The sequence below is a fragment of the Entelurus aequoreus genome, linkage group LG20, assembly GCF_033978785.1.
Source record: "Entelurus aequoreus isolate RoL-2023_Sb linkage group LG20, RoL_Eaeq_v1.1, whole genome shotgun sequence".
Classification (NCBI taxonomy): Eukaryota; Metazoa; Chordata; class Actinopteri; order Syngnathiformes; family Syngnathidae; genus Entelurus; species Entelurus aequoreus.
This window is the reverse complement of record NC_084750.1, coordinates 42,692,801-42,716,216: the sequence shown is the minus strand read 5'-3', so window position 1 is coordinate 42,716,216 and position 23,416 is coordinate 42,692,801. Positions and strand designations below refer to the sequence as shown.

The following is a 23,416-nucleotide window of genomic DNA, read 5'->3' as shown; positions in this document are numbered from 1 at the left end:
CATAAAATATGCAATATTTTAAAAAAGATAAAGAATTGCAAAGTAAAATACTTGAGATGAGTTCAGTCAAGCCTGAAATAGGTCAATAATTCATAACACTGATTTTGATGCATTATTATTTTGGAGTATTGACAGTTTTGAAAATGTTTTTTTATTTTATTTTATTGCGGTTTTTTCTTAAAAAAAAAAAAAAAAGAAACACCCAAAAAGCAAACAAATTGTTTATTAAGGTAAAAACATAAAATATGCAATATTTTCTAAATTGAGTAACAACGTGGAATACTTGATGAGTTCAGTCAAGCCTAAAATAGGCCAATAAATTATAGCATTGATTTTGATGCGTTATTATTTTGGAGTATTGAAAGTTTTGAAAATTTATTATTATTTTTTTTTATTGCATTTTTTTCCTAAAAACAAACAAAAATAAAACCCACCCAAAAAACAAACAAATTGTTTATTCAGGGAAAAACATAAAATATGCAATATTTAAAAAAAGATAAAGAATTGCAAAGTAGAATACTTGAGATGAGTTCAGTCAAGCCTGAAATAGGTCAATAATTCATAACACTGATTTTGATGCATTATTACTTTGGAGTATTGACAGTTTTGAAAATGTTTTTTTATTTTATTTTATTGGGTTTTTTTCTTAAAAAAAAAAAAAGACGAAACACCCAAAAAAAAAAAAAAATTGTTTATTAAGGTAAAAACATAAAATATGCAATATTTTCTAAATTGAGTAACAACGTGGAATACTTGATGAGTTCAGTCAAGCCTAAAATAGGCCAATAAATTATAGCATTGATTTTGATGCGTTATTATTTTGGAGTATTGAAAGTTTTGAAAATGTTTTTTTTATTTTATTGCGTTTTTTTCCTTAAAACAAACAAAAATAAAACTCACCCAAAAAACAAACAAATTGTTTATTCAGGGAAAAACATAAAATATGCAATATTTAAAAAAAGATAAAGAATTGCAAAGTAGAATACTTGAGATGAGTTCAGTCAAGCCTGAAATAGGTCAATAATTCATAACACCGATTTTGATGCATTATTATTTAGAGTATTGACAGTTTTGAAAAGTTTTTTTTAAATTATTTTTTTTCTTTTCGTTTTTTTCCTAAAAAAAATAAATAAAAAAACACCCAAAAAACAAACAAATTGTTTATTCAGGGAAAAACATAAAATCTGCAATATTTTCAAAATTGAGTAACAAAGTGGAATACTTGAGATGAGTTCAGTCAAGCCTGAAATAGGTAAATAATTCATAACACTGATTTTGATACATTCTTATTTTGGAGAATTGACAGTTTTAAATATGTTTTTTTAATTTTTATTTTTTTTGCGTTTTTTTCCTAAAAAAAACAAAAAATAAATAAAACAAATAAAAACAAATTCTTTATTCAGGGAAAAACATAAAATCTGCAATATTTTCAAAATTGAGTAACAAAGTGGAATACTTGAGATGAGTTCAGTCAAGCCTGAAATAAGTCAGAAATGTTTTTCTTAAACTGTTGGACAATTTGCTCACACATTTGTTGACAAAGTGGTGACCCTCGCCACATCCTTGTTTGTGAAATTTCATGGAAGCTGCTTTTATACCCAATCATGGCACCCACCTGTTCCCAATTAGCCTGTTCACCTGTGGGATGTTCCAAATAAGTGTTTAATGAACATTACTCAACTCTCTGTGTTTTTTGCCACTTGTGCCAGCTTTTTTTTAAACATGTTGCAGGCATCAAATTCCAAATGAGCTAATATTTGCAACAAAAAAAAAAAGTTTACCAGTTCGAACTTTAAGTATCTTGTCTTTGCAGTCTATTCTGGGGGTAAAGTTCGACTCAGATTTTTAAATTCGAAAAACAAATCAGCAGCGTCGTACAAAAAATATTTTATCAAATACGCCAAATAGCGAAAGTGAAGCCACTTCTATCAGGACATGATCTCGAGAAATTAATCCACGCCTTTATCTCGACTCGTTTAGACTACTGCAATGCCCTGTACGTAGGCATTAGCCAGGCCTCCCTCGCCCGCCTGCAGCTCGTGCAGAACTCTGCTGCTCGTCTGCTAACACAGACCTGCAGACGTGAGCACATCACCCCTATATTAGCGTCCCTTCACTGGCTCCCTGTGCGTTACAGAATCAATTTTAAACTCCTTTTATTTGTTTTTAAATGTCTAAACAACCTAGCGCCAACATATCTCTCCGACCTCCTACAGCCTTACTGCCCCACCCGATCCCTAAGATCAGCCGATCAGCTGCTACTGACGGTCCCGGACACAAGGCTGAAGCTTAGAGGTGACATAGCTTTCGCTGCTGCTGCTCCCAAGCTCTGGAACGTCCTACCTCCGAGTGTTAGACAAGCCTCCTCTCTTCCTGTTTTTAAATCTCTCTTAAAACATACTTTTATTCCATTGCTTTTAACACTGAGTGATATCCATCCTGCAATGGAGCCCCATAATACACCTGCTGTGAACCTGTTTTTATGTTTTTATGTTTTTATATTTTATTTATTTATTTTTTATCGTGTTCTGTTTGTGTTGTGTTGTGTTTGCTCGGTTCTCGTATTATCTTTGAACCTGCCCATTGTACAGCACTTTGGCTACCCAAATGTGCTTTAAAAATAAAGTTGATTTGATTTGATTTGATATTCAATTGAATATAAGTTGAAAAGGATTTGCAAATCATTGTATTCTCTTTTTATTTATGATTTACACGACGGAAAAGCCTTATCACTGCAGCTATAGCCGCCCTTAGCAGCAGGCCCGGCCGACCTGTCTGACAAGCCTGTAAATGTGTGTTGGTCATGTATGATGTCTTTTTGTTATTTTTGTTTCGTAATGTCTATTGTTTAAATGTACGGCAGTGAAAATGAATTTCCCCAACGGGGACCAATAAATCTAAATCTAACCTGTTACTTCAGTGGTTTTGGGTTTTGTAGATGATCTATATCTGCTGTACATATTTATTTTAGAAAAGAGAAGTGTTGGATACTTCTTTTGTATTTGACTTTATTAAATGTTTGGGTAGAAGTTAACTTAAAAAAAAACAGTTTTTCTTATTTTCTATCAGAGCTGTTATCTATTTTATGGAGAAATGGAGTTAATAATTGAACTGGCACCAAATGTTATTAAAAAATGTATTGATTTTGAATCGAGAATCGTTACCCCCAAGAATTGAATGGAATTGTGCGGTGCCCAAAGACTGGCATCCCTAGTAATTAAATATGTTTTTTGCTTTAGTGGAGGTGTAAGTACGTTTATTTTGGACTTCTCTCTCCCAGCCCAGTGTGGAGGCATCCGGGAGGAGATGGAGGGCATGATACTCAGCCCTGGTTTCCCTGGCAACTACCCTAGCAACAGTGACTGCACATGGAGGGTCTACCTGCCAGTTGGTTATGGTAAGAATCTTAATAATAATTGAGGAGTGTGCACTTAAAACCAGGGGGACTTTTTTCGTTTCTCCCTCTCCACTCGCCACGACCTCGTTGCCTTCATACGACAATTCACCAGGCGTCTCGCCGAGAAGACGACTTTGCGGCTTCGTTCATGAACACACTTTCTAAATGAAGGAAAGCACAATACGACGGGGGCCCCTTTAACAGACCATTACTGTAATATGCACATTCATTGTCCTAATTGCCCCGAGACAATGATGATGAGCAGAACCAGTAATTGGGTCTTTTTTTTTCTTTCTTTTTTTCTCCTAAATGTGTCTGACTGCAAATGGCAGCGGTCCAGTCGTGCACTTCCATTTGCGTGCGGCAGAGTTGATCAGTATCTGAGTGTCTGCCTTTTTCTGCTTCATAGATCATAATGCAGTTTGGTTTTGTTGTAGAAAATGAATGAACGAATGGATGGATGAGCCAGAAGTCTGTTGCTTTGTGCAACTGGTTTGTTAGTGGTTTCAATTACCCTATTTTCCAGACTGTAGGGCGCACCGGCATGTAAGCCGCACTCACTACATTTTAGAAGAATAACTACTTTCTCATATATTACCTGAACCGGACTAATACAGTCGTGGTCAAAAGTTTACATACACTTGTAACAAACACTTGTAAACAAAAATGGAGCTGTTTGGCCACAATACCCAGCAATATGCAAAAGTTTGCATAATGTCATGGCCGTCTTGAGTTTCCAATCATTTCTACAATTCTTATTTTTTTTGTGATGTAGTGATTGGAGCACATACTTGTTGGTCACAAAAAAACGTTCATGAAGTTTGCTTCTTTTATGAATTTATTATGGGTCTACTGAAAATGTGAGAAAATGTGCTGTGTCAAAAGTATACATACAGCAATGTTAATATTTGCTTACATGTCCCTTGGCAAGTTTACCTGCAATAAGGCGCTTTTGGTAGCCATCCACAAGCTTCTGCTTGAATTTTTGACCACAAAATTGGTGCAGTTCAGCTAAATGTGTTGTTTTTCTGACATGGACTTGTTTCTTCAGCATTGTCCACATGTTTAAGTCAAGACTTTTGGAAGGCCATTCTAAAACCTTCATTCTAGCCTGATTTAGCCATTCCTTTACCACTTTTGAGGTGTGTTTGGGGTCATTGTCCTGTTGGAACACCCAACTGCGCCCAAGACCCAACCTCCGGGCTGATGACTTTAATTTGTCCTGAAGAATTTGGAGGTAATCCTCCTTTTTCATTGTCCCATTTACTCTCTGTAAAGCACCAGTTCCATTGGCAGCAAAACAGGCCCAGAGCATAATACTACCACCACCATGCCTGATGGTAGGCCTGGTGTTCCTGGGTTTAAAGGCCTCACCTTTTCTCCTCCAAACATATTGCTGGGTATTGTGGCCAAACAGCTCCATTGTTGTTTCATCTGACATCACATGGACAAAGATAAGACCTTCTGGAGGAAAGTTCTGTGGTCAGATGAAACAAAAATGGAGCTGTTTGGCCACAATACCCAGCAATATGTTTGGAGGAGAAAAGGTGAGGCCTTTAATCCCAGGAACACCATGCCTGCCGTCAAGCATGGTGGTGGTAGTATTATGCTCTGGGCCTGTTTTGCTGCCAATGGAACTGGTGCTTTACAGAGAGTAAATGGGACAATGAAAAAGGAGGATTACCTCCAAATTCTTCAGGACAAGCTAAAATCATCAGCCCGGAGGTTGGGTCTTGGGCGCAGTTGGGTGTTCCAACAGGACAATGACCCCAAACACACCTCAAAAGTGGTAAAGGAATGGCTAAATCAGGCTAGAATGAAGGTTTTAGAATGGCCTTCCAAAAGTCTTGACTTAAACATGTGGACAATGCTGAAGAAACAAGTCCATGTCAGAAAAACAACACATTTAGCTGAACTGCACCAATTTTGTCAAGAGGAGTGGTCAAAAATTCAAGCAGAAGCTTGTGGATGGCTACCAAAAGCGCCTTATTGCAGGTAAACTTGCCAAAGGACATGTAAGCAAATATTAACATTGCTGTATGTATACCTTTGACCGTGCACATTTTCAGTAGACCCATAATAAATCCATAAAAGAAGCAAACTTCATGAATGTTTTTTGTGACCAACAAGTATGTGCTCCAATCACTCTATCACAAAAAAATAAGTTGTAGGAATGATTGGAAACTCAAGACAGCCATGACATGATGTTCTTAACAAGTGTATGTAAACTTTTGATCACGACTGTATATTGTGGAATGAGTTATTTACACAGAAGTATTTTGTAAATGTTTGTTTACATATCGTAATTGTTTCCAAACGGCAGTAAAACGGCTGATCAAACAAAACGGAAGTCATCTTCATGAACCCACTAGCTGCGGAAGCTAGCTCTCCAATCAGCTAAACAGACTCAATAACTCCATTGTGACGTTTTTGGTGAATTTACTGAGGAATTTGTGAAACTGAAACAAAAAGAATGGCATTGTAAGTTAATAATGCTAACACAGACACTTGTAAACATGTTAGCATGTTAGCTAATGCTAACAAAGCTAGCTTGATGACTTAACGACAGCACGTACAAATATGCACGAAAACACTCCTACAGACATCACACATGGGACGGTTTAGTAAGTAAGAATTATTTTAGATCTATTGTAAAACTTACAAACGTTGCTTAAAGGGATGAATGAGGAGTCCGTAGGAGTAGAAACGATATGGACGATAAGAAGACATAACGGAACGGAACTTTGAACAGAAGAAAACACTGTAGACATTCACTCAGCAGCACCTGCAGTGAGCAAACTCGTCCAAAAGATGGCGCCATATCACAAACAATAACATACCTTTTCAGTGTCTTTGCATGTGTTTAATGGAAACTTTGCATTATGGCCGTCAGCAAAGAGAAAGACATAAATTGGCTGCACCATTTTAAAGGCCACATGGTTCAAAGCGTAGGAAAGAAGTAGGGTACATCCTATATTTACACGATAACGGTCACTGTTTTTGACATCGAAAAAGACAAATAGGTCATTTTTTCTCTGTCTTTTTGGCAGGAGCCCACGTACAGTTTCTCAACTTCTCCACCGAAGCCAACCACGATTTCCTGGAAATACGCAACGGGCCGCTGGACACGAGCGCCGTCATGGGCCGATTCAGCGGGCAGGACGTCCCCACTTCGCTGCTCACCACCTCGCACGAGACAAGCGTCTATTTCCACAGTGACCATTCGCAGAACAAACCGGGGTTCAGGTTCGAGTACCAAGGTAAGGCCCATGTATACCGTATTTTTCGGAGTATTAGTCGCTCCGGAGTATAAGTCGCACCGGCCGAAAATGCATAATAAAGAAGGAAAAAAACATATATAAGTCGCGCTGGAGTATAAGTCGCATTTTTTGGGGACATTTATTTGATAAAAGCCAACACCAAGAATAGACATTTGAAAGGCAATTTAAAATAAATAAAGAATAGTGAACAACAGGCTGAATAAGTGTACGTTATAAGAGGCATAAATAACCAACTGAGAAGGTGCCTGGTATGTTAACTTAAGAGTCATTCAAATAACTATAACATATAGAACATGCTATACGTTTACCAAACAATCTGTCACTCCTAATCGCTAAATCCCATGAAATCTTATACGTCTAGTCTCTTACGTGAATGAGATAGATAATATTATTTGATGTTTTACACTAATGTGTTAATCATTTCACACATAAGTCGCAACCCCGGCCAAACTATGAAAAAAACTGCGACTTATAGTCCGAAAAATACGGTACTCAGTCTACTTCCAAAGTGAGGAAACAGACACACGTTCTAAATGACTCTGCAATCAGCGGGTTTTCTCTTTTTTTTGACCCAACAACTTTTTCTGGTTGTGATGATATTGATACATTTATGTCTCACTTCAATCATCGTCGTCTGACTGTTTTGAACACAGTAGCTCCAGCTAAAAACACTCTGGGCTCTTATAAAAAAAAAATTGTTCGTTGATAAATGAAGCCATTTCCAGCTTCAGGAGAAGCTGAATTTCACAAGAAGAATACTCACATACTCTTAGTATTCAATGTTTTATCGTTTGTACTTCATATTGCATTGTAGTCAGGTTTTGATGTTGAGGGAGTAGGTCAATTATGTGTTGTTGTTCAGTCTGTTGTAACTTGCTTTAATTACTGCAAACTGAAGTGTTACTTTGCTACAAAAGATTGTTACGTCACAATTAGAGATGTCCGATAATGGCTTTTTTGCCCATATTCCGATATTGTCCAACTCTTAATTACCGATATCAACCAATACCGATATATACAGTCGTGGAATTAACACATTATTATGCCTAATTTTGTTGTGATGCCCCGCTGGATGCATTAAACAATGTAACAAGGTTTTCCAAAATAAATCAACTCAAGTTATGGAAAAAAGTGCCAACATTGCACTGCCATATTTATTATTGAAGTCACAAAGTGCATTATTTTTTTTAACATGCCTCAAAACAGCAACTTGGAATTTGGGACATGCTCTCCCTGAGAGAGCATGAGGAGGTTGAGGTGGGCGGGGTTGAGGTGTGTGGGGGGGAGGGTATATTGTAGCGTCTTGGAAGAGTTAGTGCTGCAAGGGGTTCTGGGTATTTGTTCTGTTGTGTTTATATTGTGTTACGGTGTGGATGTTCTCCCGAAATGTGTTTGTCATTCTTGTTTGGTGTGGGTTCACAGTGTGGCGCATATTTGTAACTGTGTTAAAGTTGTTTATACGGCGACCCTCAGTGTGACCTGTATGGCTGTTGACCAAGTATGCTTGCATTCACTTGTGTGTGTGAAAAGCCGTAGATATTATGTGATTGGGCCGGCACGCAAAGGCAGTGCCTTTAAGGTTTATTGGCGCTCTTTACTTCTCCCTACGTCCGTGTACACAGCGGCAGATACCGATAATTTCCGATATTACATTTTAAAGCATTTATCGGCCGATAATATCAGCAGTCCGATATCATCGGACATCTCTAGTTTTTCTTATTACGCAAAATAAGATTTGAAAAGAAAGCTGAGTGAGTATGTTTCATCAATTCATTTAGCTCCATTATCATTTCTTTAAAATGGAATCTATGGACCTCTAATTTTGTGGCTTTCCACAAACGTTCGCCTTTCCGATTGATTGTGACATAACAATCTTTTGTAGCCACGACACATAACTTGACCTACTTCCACTTTAACACTCCCCCTCAACATCAAAACCTGACGACAATGCAAGATGGAGTACAAACGATAAAACATTGAATATTAAGAGTATGTGAAATTATTCTTGTGAAATTCAGCTTCTCCTGAAGCTGGAAATAGCTTCAGTCATCCACTGACACATTTTTTATAAGAGCCTAGAGTGTTATTAGCTGGTGCTATTGTGTTCATAACAGGCAGACGATGATGATTGAAGTTAGACATAAATGTGTCAACCGTACTTGCCAAACCTCCCAATTTTTCAGTGCCCCTCCCGAAAATCTCCCGGGACAACCATTCTCCCGAATTTCTCCCGATTTTCACCCGGACAACAATATTAAGGGTTGTGCCGTGACGGCACTGCCTTTAGCGTCCTTTACAACCTGTCGTCACGTCCCCTTTTTCACCCAGTCACATGTTATATGCGGCTTCTGCAGACACACGTAAGTGACTGCAAGACATACTTGGTCAACAGCCATACAGGTCACACTGAGGGTAGCCGTATAAACAATGTGCGCCACACTGTGAAGCCACACCAAACAAGAATGACAAACACATTTCGGGAGAACATCCGCACCGTAACACAACATAAACACAAGAGAACAAATACCCAGAACCCCTTGCAGCACTAACTCTTCCGGGACACTACAATATACACCCTCCGCTACCCCCTACCCCCCTCAGGGAGAGCATGTCCCAAATTCCAAGCTGCTGTTTTGAGGCATGTTAAAAAAAAGAATGCACTTTGTGACTTCAATAATAAATATGGCAGTAACATGTTGGCATTTTTTTCCATAACTTGAGTTGATTTATTTTGGAAAACCTTGTTACATTGTTTAATGCATCCAGCGGGGCATCACAACAAAATGAGGCGTAATAATGTGTTCATTCCACGACTGTATATATCGGTTGATATCGGAATCTGTAATTAAGAGTTGGACAATATCGGAATATCGGCAAAAAAGCCATTATCGGACATCTCTAGTGACAATCAATCGTTAAGGCGAACGTTTGTGGAAAGCCACAAAATTAGAGGTCCATATATTCCATTTTAAAGAAATGATATAGGAGCTAAATGAAATGATGAAACGTGCTCGCTCAGCTTTCTTTTCAAATCTTATTTGCATAATTAGAAAAACCCTAAAGTCTTATTTGCCACTATTGACAACCTTGTTGCACCTCCATCTCCTCAGGTGTCGGTGTACACACAGGATGACTGTAATCGATTTTTGATAGGGATGTCCGATAATGGCTTTTTGCCGATATCCGTTATGCCGATATTGTCCAACTCTTTAATTACTGATACTGATATCAACCGATACCGATATCAACCGATATATACAGTCGTGGAATTAACACATTATTATGCCTAATTTGGACAACCAGGTATGGTGAAGATTAGGTACTTTTAAAAAAAATGAATCAAATAAAATAAGATAAATAAATTAAAAACATTTTCTTGAATAAAAAAGAAAGTAAAACAATATAAAAACAGTTACATAGAAACTAGTAATTAATGAAAATTTGTCAAATTAACTGTTAAAGGTTAGTACTATTAGTGGACCAGCAGCACGCACAATCATGTGTGCTTACGGACTGTATCCCTTGCAGACTGTATTGATATATATATTGATATATAATGTAGGAACCAGAATATTAATAACAGAAAGAAACAACCCTTTTGTGTGAATGAGTGTAAATTGGGGACGGAGGTTTTTTGGGTTGGTGCACTAATTGTAAGTGTATCTTGTGTTTTTTTTTGTGGATTTAATAAAAAATAAAAAATTTTAAAAAACGATACTGATAATAAAAAAAACGATACCGATAATTTCCGGTATTACATTTTAACGCATTTATCGGCCGATAATATCGGCAGACCGATATTATCTCTAATTTTTGAACTTTTTTTGTGGACAAGGTGCAAGACATAAGGGCCAGTATTGGTCCTCCCTTGGATGGTTTGTGCACTACACCAGCCCCTGTGTGCGCATCATGGTCTTCCTTTACTCCTGTCAGCCTACAGGATGTTCAGGCTTTAGTGGGCAACATGAAACCCACATCCAGCCCTGTGGACATTGTTCCTACTCCACTGTTCTTAAATGTGTTTGATGCTGTTGGTCCTCGGGTGGTAAAATGTATAAACCTTTCACTTCAGTCTGGCTCAATCCCCAATGTTACCCCTGTTTTATCCAGTCTTCATTGGCTTCCAGTCAAATTCTGCATTAAGTTTAAGATTTTAGTTCTCAGGGGGCAGCCTCCGCACTGCAAAAAGTGAAATCTAAGTAAGATTAAATATCTCAAATAAGGGTGATATTTGCTTATTTTCTGCCTGATAAGATACTTTTTCTCACTAAGCAGATTTTATGTTAGAGTGTTTTACTTGTTTTAAGTGTTATGGTCCTAAATGATCTCAGTAAGATATTACAGCTTGTTGCTGAGATTTGATGAGCTATATTGAGTAAAACATGCTTGAAACTAGAATATCAAGTGTTGCAAAGCTGTGTCATCAACACTCACAAGTATAAAACTACTTTTTTAAAGTAATCATTTCTTATTTCAAGCATGTAAAAAAAAAAATCATGACTTTGACACAATTGTCTCATAATTAAAACAGATGACAGCCAAATGGACTTTGCTGTTTTATTTTCAATGAAACAATAGAAAATATGTACTCATATAGTAGTACAGTTGTTATTAGTGAGAATATACTTATTTTAAGGTATTTTTGGGTTCATTGAGGTTAGCTAATTAGGGACAGAGTCCCTTTGGGACAGAGGACCCTATTGTATTTCTAGCGTTTTATTATTATTATTCTTTATTATTATACCACCGCCTCTTTGAGCTGTAATTTGACCCCATTAACATGCTTCAAAACTCACCAAATTGGACACACACATCAGGACTGGCGAAAATTGTGATCTAATCAAAAAACCAAACCCCAAAACTCAAAATTGCGCTCTAGCGCCCCCTAGGAAGAAAACACAGACAAAACTGCCTCTAACATAAACATTAGCTCCTCTGAGCGCTAAGTCGTGTCGGCTTCAAATTAGCACAGGAGAGAGATTGAACCCTTCTGATTAAAAGTTGATGAAAGAGTTTTAATTACTGCTATGGTTTGGATTTTATGAGCCCTCAAAGTCGGTCCCGTCCATCGCTGCTTGCAGCTTTATTTTACTTGTTTTGGAAAGTCTTGACAAGCCACATTTTCTTGTTCTATTGGCAGATATTTTTGCTTAGTTCAAATAAAATACCCCTAATTTTCTTGTTTTTGAACACTGACTTTTTGCAGTGCGGTCTTCAGGCCAGGGTCTTCTAAAGATCCCAAAAACTTGTTTTAAAATCCGTAGAGACCTGGCATTCCAGGCTATAGCTCCCAGACTCTGGAACAACTTGCACCAGTCCCTCCGTGATCTTGACTGTGTTGAAACTTTTAAGAAACATTTGAAAACTTCTCTTTTTAGTAAAGCTTTTAGTTAATGCACCTTTTAACTGGCATTTTTAATCCACTTTGTATCCTTTATATCAGGGGTCACCAACGCGGTGCCCGCGGGCACCAGGTAGCCCGTAAGGACCAGATGAGTAGCCCGCCGGCCTGTTCTAAAAATAGTTCAAATAGCAGCACTTACCAGTGAGCTGCCTCTATTTTTTGAATTGTATTTATTTACTAGCAAGCTGGTCTCGCTTTGCCCGACATTTTTAATTCTAAGAGAGACAAAACTCAAATAGAATTTGAAAATCCAAGAAAATATTTTAAAGACTTGGTCTTCACTTGTTTAAATAAATTCATTAATTTGTTTTCTTTGCTTCTTATAACTTTCAGAAAGACAATTTTAGAGAAAAAATACAACCTTAAAAATGGTTTTAGGATTTTTAAACACATATACCTTTTTACCTTTTAAATTCCTTCCTCTTCTTTCCTGCCATTTTAAATCAATGTTCAAGTAAAAAAAAAATTTTTTATTGTAAAGAATAATAAATACATTTTAATTTAATTCTTCATTTTAGCTTCTGTTTTTTCGACAAAGAATATTTGTGAAATATTTCTTCAAACTTATTATGATTTAAAATTCAAAAAAATTATTCCGGCAAATCTAGAAAATCTGTAGAATCAAATTTGAATCTTATTTCAAAGTCTTTTAAATTTCTTTTAAAATTTTTGTTCTGGAAAATCTAGAAGAAATAATGATTTGTCTTTGTTAGAAATATAGCTTGGTCCAATTTGTTATATATTCTAACAAAGTGTAGATTGGATTTTAACCTATTTAAAACATGTCATCAAAATTCTAAAATTAATCTTAATCAGGAAAAATTACTAATGATGTTCCATAAATTGTTTTTATTCGAATTAGCTAGTTTTTCTCTTCTTTTTTTCGGTTGAATTTTGAATTTTAAAGAGTCGAAATTGAAGATAAACTATGTTTCAAAATGTAATAGTTATTTTTTTCGTGTTTTCTCCTCTTTTAAACCGTTCAATTAAGTTTAAATATCATTAATTATTAATAATAACATAGAGTTAAAGGCAAATTGAGCAAATTGGCTATTTCTGGCAATTTATCTAAGTGTGTATCAAACTGGTAGCCCTTCACATTAATCAGTACCCAAGAAGTAGCTCTTGCTTTCAAAAAGGTTGGTGACCCCTGCTTTATATGATGTTGCCCCTGTTGTTTTGAATTAAATTGTTGTTTTACTTCACCTATGTTTTGTACAGCGCTTTGTGATTTTATCTGTAAAAAGCGCTCTACAAATAAATTAAATTACTTCATATTATGTTTGGCATAATCACCAGGATTCATTTTTGCTAATTGTGGAACTGACTCCACTCTCAGTATTCTGCTTGATACAAGCCTTAATTACTTTTAGTGTGCAGTACCGAGCAATTTGCCTGGAAAATGATACAAATGGCCATAAAAAATGAAGTATGATCGTGATGAATGACAACGTGTGAAGGCACGACGATACATCTTGCGTCCCGTCGTCCGTCAAGATCTTTCATCACCAAAGTGTCAATCACTTATTTTTGAATATACATATATCTTCATTTAGAAAGCTGCTATGCAATTGAGTAAAACCAAAGTGATATATTTTTGTATCACTTCCCAAACATATTGGCCAAATCCAAAAATAGCATTGCGTATTTACATAATTTAAATGTGCGTATTAGCATACTGTATAAATCTAAGATTATATTTGCAAATACCCCCCTTTGAAGAATTTGCATGAGTTATCGCCGACAATTGGGGATCTGTGATCCATAGAAATCAATTTCTTCCGTCATATTTGCATACAACTTGGCTCTGCAAAGCTCTAGGCCTGCTCCACTTCTGTATCACAAAACAAACAGTTCACTCTCACTACTTCTGATGACCCAAGGCCAGCATAGATGTGTCCAGACTAAGGCCCGCGGGCCAATTGGGGCCCAACAAAGTCTTCAGTGCGGCCCGAGAGACGTCACAAGTTTGGTCCGCGTTGTGTTTTTGCCTAAATTCACTCTGCTGCAAATTCCTTTGGTATGATATTCGTCAGGTTTTACCGCCCTCATGTAGAGATAGACGGAATCACTTGTTAACGATCACAACTTTATTTGATAAGAGACCCAATCCAAACAACTTTCCCCACTATAACCAACAAAGGCAACACACGGTCGCACATAACACACATCCTGCTCATTGAACTTTGTCAACATTATAAAACACGCTTATATAATTTAAGATTACACCTAAATAAATCCATTAAAGTGCATGATGGGTAATATATGCAACACACTCTACACTTCCCCATGCTTGCCGCATTTTAGTTGCTCGATATTTCTGATTGATAACAACATTTTAAGGAAGTCGTCAGGAAAGTAAACAAGGTCGGAGTCAAATTTCACGTACTCTTAATATTCAATGTTTTATAGTTTGTACTTCATCTTGCATTGTCGTCAGGTTTTGATGCGGAGGGAAGGTGTTAAAGTGGAAATAGGTCACGTTATGTGTTGTTGTTCAGTCTGTTGTAGCTTGCTTTAATCGATTCAAACTGATGTGTTACTTCACTACAAAAGATTGTTGTTACGTCACAATCAACGCTTTACTGTGTGGCAAAAAATGCGACGTAATGCGTGTCTGTGTGTGTGCGCATCCATATAACAGCGCGTTGGCGATTACCCTCGAAAAATGGCTTTATCGCAGTTTGTACTGTATTCCTTCATGTTTGGCAAATGTCCCTTTTCAATTTGGTTTGGAATGAATATGCAGACTTAAAGCGTTACCATCGCAGAACATTCAAAGAACGTAATATGTAACTGTGACAGGCTCAAGCCGTCGTGCGGGTTCCAAGGACCATCAAGGACAGACATCGCTGCGAGCATAGTTTGACTTTGTTTATTTTTTCAAATAATACTCAGTTCAGGTCGGGTCACTTTTCAGCTCTCGCCTCTCAAACCGCTCGCTCTTCCGGTCGCTTTTCAGACGTCCCCGGCATCGTCTGTCTCTCGCTCTTTGTCGCGCGTGCTCCTCATGCACCACTGGCTCTCCACCTCCTTCTGCCCCGTCGTTCTCGGCTGTCGGCCTTTTACACACTGAGAGGGGATTACTTAATTGTGCCCAGCCGGGCGATTCCCGCAACTGAAATTCGCTGCTCGTTCGCCGTCCACGCCTCCTCGCCGCCATCTTGGAGCGGGCTCCGGTGTGCCCTGCCTCGCTGTCGGACTGCCGGCCACGCCTCCTCGCCGCCATCTCGGAGTCGGCCCCGGCGGGGCACGCCTCGCTGCCGGCCCCGCCTCCCCACAGTAACGTTTCGGGAACCAAAAAAATGCTTGCCGTTTGCACATATGGAACCAAAAACCAACCCGAATGCGTCCGTTAAAGTAAGGTTAATTTTCCAAAAAGGCTAACGTAAGCGCAGCGTTCTGGGAACCAAATATGGTTAGCTGGGTTATTTGTAAAAAACATCTGTGTAAACGTGATCACTCTGAAATAGCACATAGATATAATAAATAATATTTTTTTAAAAACTGAAGTTACATTACATTATAAAACACCATTGTGTTGTGTGTGTATATATATATATATATATATATATATATATATATATATATATATATATATATATATATATATATATATATATATATATATATATATATATATATATATACTTATATTTATATATATATATATATATATTTATATTTATATTTATATATATATATATGTATATAATATATACATACTGTATATATGTTAGGTCAGGAAAAAACAGAGGCTATTTCATCCCTACAAGCCTGTTTCGCAGGTTTCTCTGCTCTTCAGGGGATTTTAGAGAAACCTGCGAAACAGGCTTGTAGGGATGAAATAGCCTCTATGTTTTTTCCTGACCTAACGTATATATATATATATATATATATATATATATATATATATATATATATATATATATATATATATATGTATATATATATATACATATATATATATATATATATATATATATATATATATATATATATATATATATATATATATATATATATATATATATATATATATATGTATATATATATATATATATATATATATATATATATATGTATATATATATATACATATATATATATATATATATATATATATATATATATATATATATATATATGTATATATATATATATATATATATGTATATATATATATATATATATATATATACATATATATATATATATATATATATATATATGTATATATATATATATATATATATATATATATATATATATATATATATATATATATATATATATATATATATATATATATTACTTTACATGTAGCCGGCCCTCGGTCAGTTTTTTTTTCAGCCCAATGCGGCTCTCGAGTCAAAAAGTTTGGACACCCCCGTCCTATGGCGTCCACCAGACCACGTGATGCCATTGCGTCAATGTGATTGTGTACGCATGACTCAAGGGTGTGTCGTCCGCTTTCCCCCCAGCTTATGAACTCCAAGAGTGCCCCGATCCAGAGCCTTTCCACTACGGGGTGGTGGTAGGTGCCGGCTACAACGTGGGTCAGTCCATATCCTTCGAGTGTCTGCCTGGATACAAGCTGGTCGGACATTCCATCCTCACGTGCCAACACGGAACGACTCGCAATTGGGACCACCCCTTCCCCCGCTGTGAAGGTAGGTCAAATGCTGTGTACACAATGATGCAACGCAATTAGTCAGGGTCCTCAAGTTCACACTTGAACAATGCAAATCACTCCTTCTAAAAGTGGTCCTCATCTTTGACCTACAGTTGTGGTCCAAAGTTTACATACACTTGTAAATAACATGACATCACATGGTCAAAGATAAGACTTTCTGGAGGAAAGTTCTGTTGTCAGATGAAACAAAAATGGCCACAATACCCAGCAGTATGTTTGGAGGAGAAAAGGTGAGGCCTTTAATCCCAGGAAAACCAAACCTACCGTCAAGCATAGTGGTGTAGTATTATGCTCTGGGCCTGTTTTGCTGCCAATGGAACTGGTGCTTTACAGAGAGTAAATGGGACAATGAAAAAGGAGGATTACCTCCAAATTCTTCAGGACAACCTAAAATGATCAGCCCGGAGGTTGGGTCTTGGGCGCAGTTGGGTGTTCCAACAGGACAATGACCCCAAACACATGTCAAAAGTGGTAAAGGAATGGCTAAATCAGGCTAGATTTAAGGTTTTAGAATGGCCTTCTGTCAGGTTCAAACATATTAAACAGACAAGAAGCAAGGAATCATGCAGATACAGAGTTCAATTTGGCTCAATGAGGAGAGACGTTTGGGATTGCACGCTCAGTTACAATCTCCCGCCACGCTCTGAGCTAACAGTACCGCGTGCTCCTCTATTTATTTGGGAGGTCCCTGGTTACATCACTGAGGCCGCCTCTAAAGGGAGTGGCTACACATTTCAAGCTAAGCAGCTTCTTGTACGCACAACACGTGACGGAATGTGCTGGGCCGTGTGATTGCCCCGTCTCTGCTTCGTCTGCGTGCTGTCATCTTATCTTCGTTGAGGTCCTTGAAGTCCTTGGCTGTTAGCGGGCTAAAACACAGATGACATTTGCGGCTGAGGCCACCCCTCAGATAAGAAGTTTTGTCCTTGCACTGATAGAAAAAGTACAGCTTGAGCACGAAAGCTAATAACTATAGCAACTGACTTTAAGCATAAGAGTTGTGTGATAACTTACACATAATTATTCTAACACCTTCCCAAAGTCGTGGCTTAAACTTGTGGACAATGCTGAAGTAACAAGTCCATGTCAGAAAACCAACAAATTTAGTTAAATTGTGCCACTTTTGTCAAGAGGAGTGGTCAAAAATTCAAGCAGAAGCTTGTGGATGGCTACTAAAAGCGCCTTATTGCAGGTAAACTTGCCAAGGGACATGTAAGCAAATATTAACATTGCTGTATGTATACTTTTGACACAGCACATTTTTAGTAGACCCATAATAAATTCATAAAAGAAGCAAACTTCATGAATGTTTTTTGTGACCAACAAGTATGTGCTCCAATCACTACATCACAAAAAAATAAGAATTGTAGAAATGATTGTAAACTCAAGACAGCCATGACATGATGTTCTTTACAAATGTATGTAAACTTTTGACCACGACTGTATATTTTTACCTGCCATTTGCTGCAGATTGTCCTTTCATTGCTGGAAACAATGAGGGTTCCGAGTAAACACACCCTGACTGACGCGATTAAGCGGGCTACAAGCTAGCGGCAACAGACTCTATGAAGTCCCCAGCGTTTAATCAGTCAGTTTGATCGATAGCTCATCCGACAGGCTGAGGGCTCTCTCCTGTTACACATCAGGTAGCTGTATGGTCTCAACATACGCACGGACGCACTACCCACACCGCCTGTGAGAAACGGATGAAAAAGCAATCCCCGGCTTTGAGAATGATTGTCCACACATACGCGTCCGAGGGTGTGTCGTTAATCTGAACTGTTTGGGTTGTCTAAACGACTGTGATCACAATTCTTCTTCACGCTTCTCCTGCAGCGTCTCATCCAATATGAGCTTCGCAAGACGGCGGCGGTGTTAGCTTTCTTAATCGGAAATGGAAGATTATTTGATTCCGTGCAGCTTGAGTGACAGTGTACACACGCTTGAGTGGGGTGCAGGTAGACCTGGGCCGATAACAACGATATATTGACCTGCAAATTGTTGCCAATAAACTATACTATTGTGATTATTTTGAGACCAAGTTAACCACTGATGTAGTAATAATACCAACCGCTCAATGCTTCCCCATTGAAGTCTTTCAACGCTGAGCTTCGACACTGTTTGATGCAGTCTGCTGATATGGGAATTATTGAGAAGGAAGTTGTGTCAGTGGCCTGTGAAAAGCAACAGATTCTGAACAAAAGTTGCATGTGTTCTAGCGCATATTTAGTCAAAATGTAGGTAGATAGGTAGGTCTTTATTGTCATTGCACAAGTACAATGAAACGTTGTTTTCAGCACAAACCCGTTCAAGATTAGACAGTGTACAGGGTTACAGAACAGGAACGCTGATGGGTCACCACCAGGCGCCCCGTAAATGATACGAAAAAGGTAAACGCTGGGGGAGGATAAGTAAAAAAATACAATCTAGACTGGGCTCCTAAGGGGGCTCCAGTCTGGAGTGGGAAAAAACCTCCATAGCAAAGCACGTACACTATCGTTCAAAAGTTTGGGGTCACATTGAAATGTCCTTATTTTTGAAGGAAAAGCACTTTACTTTTCAATGAAGATAACTTTAAACTAGTCTTAACTTTAAAGAAATACACTCTATACATTGCTAATGTGGTAAATGACTATTCTAGCTGCAAATGTCTGGTTTTTGGTGCAATATCTACATAGGTGTATAGAGGCCCATTTCCAGCAACTATCACTCCAGTGTTCTAATGGTACAATGTGTTTGCTCATTGGCTCAGAAGGCTAATTGATGATTAGAAAACCCTTGTGCAATCATGTTCACACATCTGAAAACACTTTAGCTCGTTACAGAAGCTACAAAACTGACCTTCCTTTGAGCAGATTGAGTTTCTGGAGCATCACATTTGTGGGGTCAATTAAACGCTCAAAATGGCCAGAAAAAGAGAACTTTCATCTGAAACTCGACAGTCTATTCTTGTTCTTAGAAATGAAGGCTATTCCACAAAATTGTTTGGGTGACCCCAAACTTTTGAACGGTAGTGTATACCAGGGGTGTCCAAACTTTTTCCACTGAGGGCCGCACACTGAAATATAGCAAGCCGGGGCCATTTTGATATTTTTTATTTTAAAAAACAATACAATATATGTATAAAAAATATATACATTTAGGCCTCCACTCAGGCTTGATCCTGGGGACCCCAAAGGGTTTAGGTAAAAAAAAATATTAAAAATGTGTCATTATTTAGTATTATTATTATTATTCAAGGTCTAAATCTCCAGATCAACATTAGGTCTATCTGTCAATATAAAGTAGAGATGCGCGGATAGGCAATTATTTCATCCGCAACCGCATCACAAAAGTCGTCATCCACCCGCCATCCACCCAAAGTAACATTTTATCAAAACCACAACCGCCCGCCACCCGCCCGTTGTTATATATCTAATATAGACGATGCAAGGCAGAAAGGAGACTGATCCAATGCAGCAGACATTCAATGCGTGCCACGCATTAATATCTCTTGGCCACGCATTAGAGGCTAAGAGATATTAATGCGTGATAATATTATTTATCATTATTATAATATTATTGTAATTTCCATTAAGAAAGTGTTGACTACTATTGTTATTTTTTTTCCCTGGTCTTTAGTATTCCCTTTTTTAGTTTGTCGCGTACCACGTTTGCTGCCCGCGTTGCTATCTTTTTATTTTTTTCTTCTTCTTCTGTTGTGTTGTGGTGTGCTGTGTCACACCAAATTTCTTCCCCCTACAAAAACCTTCCTCTCCCCATTTACTTCCGTGGTCATGTTTCCTCTTACGTCATTGACAGCGATCGATAGCACTTCGGCTTTGACTGCCCGTCGCTGGAAGGATACTTCGGCTTTGACTGCCCGTCGCTGGAATCTGAAGAAATCGATTTTTTTTTTTTTGTACAGGCGCGAAACAGGACAGTCGCGTGCCGGTTAAGGACCCCCGGCAACTTTGTGACTTTATTGGACGCAGCCCCGGAAGTAAATGGCGGGGGGAAGGTTTTTGTAGGGGGTAAGAAATTTGGCGTGACAGCTGCAGCGGTGCCTGATGAATAATTGCCTGTTTCAAAGAGTGCTGCTCGTTTTTCGTATGTGGGTAACAACATTTAACTATGTATATATATTTCCGAATTAGTTCAACCGCCACCCGCCCGAATCTATTTAAAATCTATTTTTTTGTCATGCATCCGCCCGACCCGCGGATTACCCGCGAACTCCGCGGTTGTGTCCGCAAACCGCGCATCTCTAATACAAAGTGTTTTTTCAAGATTTAAGTTGTATGCTCTTTTTGTCAAAGAAAACCCAGTTTTTTTATGGAAAAAACACAAAATATGCAATATTTTCCCCCAATAACATTTTAAAGTGGAATATTTGAGATTATATAATAATTGGAGTTCATAGCATAACTCATAACAACATTAATTCATTATTATTTTTGAGCAACTTAAATAGACACTTAAAAAAAAAAAAGTCCCACTAAAATTATTGGGGGATTCAAAAGTGTCCTGCTCAGTAAAGTATTAAAAAATAAATCATACTTTTTTTTTTTAAACTTTTAACACAATAGTCTCAAGATCAACTATCCGTCAATTATAACTTTTGTTGTTGTTTATGTTTTTTGTTTGTTCGTTTTAGGCCCTTCTTTAAACAAAACAGCTTAGTTTTTTATATGGCAGACACAAAATATTTTCCCCCAAAAATATTCCAAAGTGGAATATTTAATGTGACGTAATTGGAGCTTTGAATAGGTCAATAATTCATAATGCCATTGATTTTGATTCATTATTATTTTTTAAAGAAAGAAACAGCCTGCATGGCAGCTTTGTGTTGTTAGAGTAAAATTGCAACATGTTCTTGTTACATTTCACCGGTTTGCTCTTTTATACCACTTTTTATTTTTTTAATCCTATTTTTAGAATGTGCCGCGGGGCCGTTAAAAAATTACCTGCGGGCTGCAAATGGCCCCCGTGCTGCACTTTGGACACCCCTGACATATACATATTACATCATCTCAAGACTTGCAACAGAGGGGAGGGAGTGGGGGGCCATGGTGGCAGGCTGCAGCTCTTCAGGCGCTTTCCATCCATCTATTACCCCTAAGGGATTTGCGTCAAGGACGTTGGATGGGGGGTGGGGTATGTGTGTATGACGTATATTTTTGTGGATGCATGTGTGTGTGTAAGCCTGCCGCGTGTCTCTGTTCCGCGGCGTTGATGTCGTGCAGTCGCTAGTCCAAAGTCAACAACAGGTGTGTGTCCATGAGAGACAAGAAGGGAGTTTGTTGTGTCTTCGCCGCACTGACTGAGTCTCCAAGCCAGGGAAACAATCCAAAATAAAATTTGCTTTTCACTCTAAATTGTCTATGACTGATCCTCAAAATTCATCCTGCCGGGGCAGACAGTCCGATGTTATCCAAATCACAAGAGTGTCCACAGTTCTTCCCGCATCCTCCAATCATTTGTAAACACAACAGTGCATATTTGACCACTTCGTGTTTGACATTTTAGGAGAAGCTTAGCTTCCCCTGCAGTCTGAGAGCAATTGCCACTTATTTGAAGTAACTGAATAATGGATTATTCCCCCGCTGATTCTGTCCTGCCTTTTGCTCGGGTCTTCCTTCAGTACCTTGTGGTGGAAACATCACATCGGAAAACGGAACCGTCTTCTCCCCACGGTACCCAGAAGACTACCTCAACTCGGCTGACTGCACCTGGTTGATCACCGTTGCTCCTGGCTTTGGGGTCAAGCTCAACTTCACCTTGCTTCATGTTCACGGGCCCCACGACTTTATAACAGTCTGGTAAGGAATGACTTCCATAGTTGGGATTTCTATCTTTGGATTCTTTTGCTTAATTTTGAAAGACCGTATGTCCTTTTTATCCCCTCTTTAATGCCTGGCTGACACTACAATATGTGCGAGCAAAATGGGATTTTGCATGCAGAAGGCTTTCAGTACCAGTCCTAGTTGATCCACTCTCCCCGAGGCAGGCTTCAGAGCTCCCCCTCAGTTTGGTTCTGATTGCCAACAAACCTGGCAACATGATGACTTCATGAAAGTCCAAATGAATTCTGGTGACATCTATGTTTTGCAGATGATACACTAAATTGTCTACCACATGGTGCTTTGACTGCCTATTGACTGTTTTACTGTGCACATTTTACCTCAGTTAAAATTTTATGGCACCAAACTGTGGGAAAGAGTGAAAATCAGCCTATTATTCGACAGCATTGTTACTCTTCCCCCACTGGCTTGATCTTTCCCAGCATACTCCCCGAGCACCAAGATGTGGACTATCATGTTCCCACAGTTTCAACTCACCCCCTCTGTGTATCTAGCCACTGAACTACTGAGCCAAGGAAATGGGCCCCGTAATGGCAGCTTGGCCGGAGTGCAGTCAGGCAGTAGTCCCCAGCCGGCCATTTCCAGAGCCGCCTGTAATCTCCCATGCCCACTCTGACAGCCAAAGACAGATGGTTTCTAAGCTGAATGGTTGTGGTATAATTCTGGGAGCTGACTTAATCAGCCAGGCCTACGCCGGGGGACATCTCAGACCTTCTAAAGACATTCCCATCGGTTGCTAGTTAGTCCAAACCTTCCAGTCCAGATCTGTGTGTAGATGCAACGTTTACCTTCTAA

The 23,416-nt window shown here is 38.3% G+C and overlaps 1 protein-coding gene across 2 annotated transcripts in view; it reads left to right on the top strand.

Moving 5' to 3' along the window:
* csmd2 (CUB and Sushi multiple domains 2) overlaps nt 1-23,416 on the top strand; it is a 691,992-nt gene that overhangs the window by 506,328 nt on the left and 162,248 nt on the right. For both annotated transcript variants that reach the window (XR_009822205.1, XM_062030117.1), the window contains 4 exons: nt 3,281-3,397; nt 6,448-6,657; nt 16,567-16,755; nt 22,402-22,579. Coding sequence is in view for 1 of the 2 variants with exons in the window: in XM_062030117.1 (XP_061886101.1) it covers nt 3,281-3,397; nt 6,448-6,657; nt 16,567-16,755; nt 22,402-22,579 (694 nt within the window). In the remaining variant the exon portion in view is untranslated. The remainder of the gene's footprint in view (nt 1-3,280; nt 3,398-6,447; nt 6,658-16,566; nt 16,756-22,401; nt 22,580-23,416) is intronic.